This window comes from Clavelina lepadiformis, chromosome 4 (assembly GCF_947623445.1).
Source record: "Clavelina lepadiformis chromosome 4, kaClaLepa1.1, whole genome shotgun sequence".
In the NCBI taxonomy this organism is placed as follows: domain Eukaryota; kingdom Metazoa; phylum Chordata; class Ascidiacea; order Aplousobranchia; family Clavelinidae; genus Clavelina; species Clavelina lepadiformis.
Window position 1 is genome coordinate 23,857,627 of NC_135243.1, and position 6,000 is coordinate 23,863,626.

Genomic DNA, 6,000 nt, shown 5'->3' on the forward strand with positions numbered 1-6,000 from the left:
CTTTCTTGCTGGACAGCAACTAAAATAAAATTATATTTTTTGTATGATCCAACCCAGTGTCGAACCCCAGAACCACCGTATTAAAGACGAATGCTCTCCAAGTGACGAACATGCGGTCGCAAATCGGTTTGACAACCGCTCTTGCATGGCGAAGCATTCCGGCGGGACCAGCAGTCTTGAACTTTCTTTGACCTGCTTCTAATCTTTGCGCAATGCGATATCAAAAGCTGATAGCACGATTGAGATGCAGCAGTATGTCTTCAATAGATTGCCGCACTCAACTTATATACTGTAAGTATTTTTTTGCGACCGCGAAAGTGTTGTTTGTTACTGTTGATGAACAATTTATTTTTTCGTTTCTAAAATACTGTACAGTACTGTACTTTTGAATCAATAAAGACCGCAACGTTATTATGCGTAGATAATCAGCTATTGTTTCGTCAACTAACTACATACTGTATTAGGACAATCGTGAATCATTTTCGCTTAACAGTTAATAATCCGGTTTATCGTATTTTATCGCTATTGATTTAGCACATTTGTTCCAAAACTTTTGTGTCAGAGTCGGACAGCGGGGTTTCCGGATTAAAGGGGTAAAATGCATAGGAAGAAATCCGTTCCCGGCAGTTTTGTGTCGGATAGCGGGGATTCTGGTTCATCGGGGGTCCGGATTAACGAGGTCTCACTGTAGTCGTATGCATCGGTATACTAAATACATTTGTCACCAAAGAAAATGAATAGACTCTAATTTATATATATATATATATATATATGTATGCCAGATTTGCCAAGTACACCGTAAACCACATTTCGATAATAAAAAAAGGAAAAGGCATATCTGCGAGGCAAGTATGTATCCGGTAATCCAGTAGATGCGGTAATCTGAACACTTCAACAGCTATCTGCTTGTGTGTTAGATTTTAGAGAAGAAAACTTACTTGTATATGGCGAAAAGAGCTGTTTGTTTAATTGATTTTTCGGATTCTCGTTGATATAACATACCACCAGATTTTGAAGCAAATGAGCTTTGAGCAGCTCCTGAAGAAACAAAAATATCAGTAAAATGTTTGCGAGTTTCAAATGCAACACGATGCATGAGTTCTAGGTTTGTTTTCATGTTAAAGACATAGAGCAGTGAAAACTTTAATAAATGTCTTACCTTGATTCTCATTATTCTTAGCATTCAATGTTGGAGTGATTTTCTAAAATTTAAAAACAGTTTTATGAATTACTTTTTAATGCAAGTTCAGGTTACATTATGCACTTTCTTTCTTACCTATTTTAGTTTTTAAAAACAACAACAATAATAATATAGTTTGCATAAGCATAAGCACATTTATAAGCAAATTTATGAATTAAAACCAAATCAGGCCAGGTTTGATTTATGATTAGAGTAATTTGTGTCATGTTCTTCCGTTGAAGTTATGTTTTTAACAATGGTACCATCATTGTTCTAAAAAATGCAAAAAAAATCCATTTTAAATTACTTAATATAACTTGCTTTTTGGATTGCTTGACTTTGATTGCCCTGGTTTCCAAGTTGACTTTTTTTCTTCTTTTTTTGAGTCATTTCTTGTTTTTCTTATGGATTAAGTGTTTGATTTGAACTGTTTTGAAAATGAACCATTTACCTAAACAATATATATTACTAAATATTAAGTTTCAAATCTGTATAAATGATTGTACCTAAATTACGTGAATTATTGTAAGTAATTTAAATGTATACTTGTCAACACTATACGTAATATTAATAAGTAAACAAAGAATCTTTCAGTAAAGCTTTGTGCAGACGGTGTTGTGTCAAAATTTTTTCAGGCATAGTGACGTAAAAATGTCGCATGTGCAAGTTCTCTGATCAATAACCTTGCAGGCTATTTCCAGTAAACTTGAAACCCTGAACTCGAAACAAATTTGCCACGAAGCCAGCACAAAGCTACAAATGCATAAAATAACGAACCCAAATTTGGGTCTAGTAGGCAACCACAGAATGCTTTTGCATACCAGACCCAGCTACTCAAGTTGTGCATCTGAAAACTAGGGCTTGACCCCTAAATTTTAACCAAAAAGTAAAAATTTGGCATTATATCTCAAGCAGCTGGTGGGCTTGACTGGAAAGTATAGCAACTTTTGACAATGAACCCTGTGAGCAAACAGGCAAATTTTGACATCATGGCGTGCACAGAAATCCACGACCACAGTTTAACTGAAAAAACTGTAGGTCTTTTTTAAAGGTAGGCTACTTTTGAATGATACGTTTTCAGTTACAGTACCAAGTGTTGCGCAATTATTGCGTTATGTGATTTTCTTTAGCATTAGCTCAATCCCACTCAGGACCTCAGTTGTCAAGTCATCTTGCAAATTTTGACTTTTTGGCCCAGGCCTAGCAGTCCATAATTTAGGAAGCAGTCTGTGTTTTGTCGGGTTTGCAAGGAACATGTAAGCTTATGTTGGAATGTGCAACAACGCAGTACAGTTAAGTACGATGGTTCACGTTTGCAAAATCATGTGGCAATAATTAAAGCTGATGCGCATGCAGTTTTAGTAAAATAAACCTTCCAATCAACCTTTATGCAGTTTAATCCTTTTATTGGGGTGCTAGGAATAATGTTATGACAAAGAAATGTTTTGCTTGTGTGAAGTATTACACAATGAACATACCTGTCATAAAGACCGCATATGCTGGCGGTAATTGTTTTAATATGAGCGAGGACGATTGATGGTTGATAACTTGTTTTACTTCTGCTTCAATGATATGAGTTCTCATTTCTCAAATTGCGTGACTATGCTGTTAGTTGCTTGAATTCTGTCTTGTGATAATATTATGGGATGAGTGGTGTGATGGTGTAATGGTTTTGGGATGGCCTAAGCCAAACCCAGTCTTTCAGTTTTATTGTCTGACTCCTATGATTGTCTTTGACTCCGTTGCGTTTGCTCTCTCTATTCTGCTTCTTAAATCAACACCAACTTCATAAAGTTTAGTTGTTATATTGTCCGAATAAGTTGTATCGAATTAGCAATATTTACACCATGATCCCACTTTCATAATAATTCAGTAATAACTTCAATTTAGCAGAACAAGGGAAATAACTCAGAGAAGAGAGAATTTCCAAGAGAGCGATTTTAAATCCAACACTTGTTTTATATACTAAAATATTGACCAATGAGGTAGTGCCAAATTAACTGCTATCACACGTGTACATGTGTCCATGTTATTCTAAGCTTTTCATCACAAAGAATTCAAATCGATTTTACACCAGTACAGAAAAACCACTTGACACACTTACTATATCACATATTGGTTTGAAACCACGATTGTGATTAAAGATACTAGAACAATACCTTGCTACCATAAACCACGTGTCGCATTGTACGTTATCTGAACGTTTTCAAGTACACTCAAACTTTACGCCGTGAAAACAATGCTATTTGAAACACTTCAATCTGCGTTAAATATGTCGGTTCTGAATTTCTTGTTTGAATAAGAGATTAACACGATAAATACGTCTGTTTTAACATTTACTTAATTCCAGCCAGAGAGAATGCAAAAACCGCCTTTTAAAAGTGTCAATTATAATTTGATGATATCCAAACGCCACATAAATCCCCCAACCCATAAAAGCTTCGAGGTAGGAATTGTCGGCGTTGGCAGGTTGCAAGATTTCTTGTTGTTTGTTGTCAGCTTGCAATGTGAATGCAGAATTTGTTTTCTCTCCAGTCAGAATTGTGTAGCGGTCAACGAACGTACACAGATGGAATATGCAAAAGAAAAAGAAATAGCAGTAAACATTCTTCACTAATACTATGTTATATAGAAGGGTTTTTAAATATTTTGATATTTTTTTGTTATATACTTTTACCACAAACCAAAGTAACATAAAAGAATGGTAATTGTAATTTTACACAAAACCTAATACCACACTACATATAAGTAGACACCTACATATAAAAAATAACACACAAACACAAGGTATGAATCAGCTATGTGAACCAGAGAAAACGCAAATGTAAAGGTAATACGTTCGCGCTGTACCTACGTCATAACCGTATAGGACAACGCCGCGACAAAGCCTAATGCTGACGTAAATTGGGGTATAACGGTTCATTGGGGTTTTCGTCGGTATGCCGGACCTCTTGCGTTACAACTAAATCCTCTCTGTTTTCTGGAACATCGTCGGGAGGGACGTTTTCTTCCATGGCTGGCTGACGGATGCGACGGACACGAGAGATGAGAGATCGTGCCAAATCGACTACATGTCCTCTGTAAAACTTAATTGCCCAAATAGTTAAGACAAAGCCCCAAAACATTGCCATGAATAGTAAAATAACCAATATCCCGCCTAAAACAGGATTTGTAATAGAAGATAAAACACTCAAAAATACATTGGAGAAGGTGTTCTCGATTGTGTGTCTGACGCTAGAGAAATCGTAATCCCTAGTTTGATCAGTATTGGCATCTAGAAAATGATAAAATTTATCATGTGCGAGCTTAAAATGGCTCATCGACACTAACATATTTTGGATGTCTTCAAATCCTTGGTCTTCTTCTGAAGGATAATCATCGATAAAGGTTTCAAAATCAATGTCTGGTTCTGTAAAGTTCACTGGTGCGAAAGACGGCCGTAAAGCTTGCACATCCGAGTCTATTTGACTCAGAGAGTAATTCTCAAATTGATAAAATTGGTTACCAATGTTAAATGAGAATATGCGAACAGGAACATAGGATTCTACATATCGAACTCCTCTATAAAGATTTCCGTCTCGGTAGATTTGACCGAGCGTTTTGGATCCATTATTATAGAAGAATTCAACTAAGGGCCTAGCAGAAAACTGACCCTTATACACCAGACTTCGTAATACGGTTCCCGATACTGGGTAACATTGAATTTCTGTTATAAGATCGCCTATGGTGACGGCTGCTTTTTTCTGTCCGCTAATTGCGGTTAAAGTTTCCCCGGGGTATTGACGTGCGACCAGCGCATAAAGAGATGAGACGAGTGTTTCAACTTGACACTCTAGGTAATGTATATCGTCCACTAGATTAGACACATGGTCAGCCATATTGTCATTGCTTTCCGTCATGAATCTTGCAAGGGCACCGGCTTCCGAACTGGACGAGCGGCTATGTACGTCGTTGGATTGCTGTTTGGCTGTCGCGGTTTTGTAAAAGTCTAAAGCTGCAAGCTCCGAACAATTTTGCGGAACCAGAATCAGTCCTGTAGGCGTGCAAATAGCGTTTCGGCTGTAGCATTGAAATGTCTTTTCAGCGCACTTTGCACGATGATGCACACTAATCCCAAGAGCTTTGATTTGCACTCGGTATAAATGTTCTTTGTGGTAATGTAGTAACAGTTTATGGACTCCCTGAGGAACAGTCTGAGGACATTGAAACGATTGTTTAAATTTCCATATAAATGTTCTGGCTCCCACCATACAGGAACCCGAAGACACTTGGCACTTCGATAAAGTGGCAATACTCGACATCAGTTTTTGCGTTACCGGATCATACTTTAAAATCGATTTGTTCAGGATGCCATTGATTGTTCGTGTAGTGGTAGTAGAGGGCCAGCTGTAACTGCGTTTGACTTTGTTACTGGTCGCCCATGTGAATTCGTTTTGCTGCTTCAACTCTCCAACATTTGGTGCTTGAAAAGTTCTTCTCCAAAGATCGCAAGCATCCGGGTTAGGTGCAGGTCCTGCGACTGTACTATCATCGTGACTTTTGGATCCAAAGAAATAATGGGTTGCTATTGAGGTAGTTATAAACGTACGGCATACAAAAACCTCGATGTCGATTAGGCGGTGACTAGGATCATAAATTTTGGCTGTGCATTGGTGAATTGCAGTATGTTTCTTATGCAAACATGGTTCCGGCGGAGGTATAAAATATTCTCCCTTTTTGTAATGTGGTTGACACAGGTTAAAGGTTTGTAGGCCAATTGTCGGTTGGGAGACCAGAACTATGCAAATCAAGTATAAGGCAAGTGGCACGTACATGTTTAG

General features: G+C 37.5%; 1 protein-coding gene across 1 annotated transcript in view; it reads right to left on the minus strand.

Moving 5' to 3' along the window:
* Positions 1–1,660, minus strand: part of LOC143452788 (uncharacterized) — a 4,654-nt gene extending 2,994 nt beyond the window's left edge. The window contains exons 1-3 of the mRNA XM_076953890.1: positions 1,502–1,660; positions 1,160–1,202; positions 939–1,038 (exon numbers count right to left, since the gene is read on the minus strand). Coding sequence (XP_076810005.1) covers positions 939–1,038; positions 1,160–1,202; positions 1,502–1,570 — 212 coding nt within the window. The 5' untranslated portion in view covers positions 1,571–1,660. The remainder of the gene's footprint in view (positions 1–938; positions 1,039–1,159; positions 1,203–1,501) is intronic.
* Positions 1,661–6,000: the final 4,340 nt, after the last annotated feature.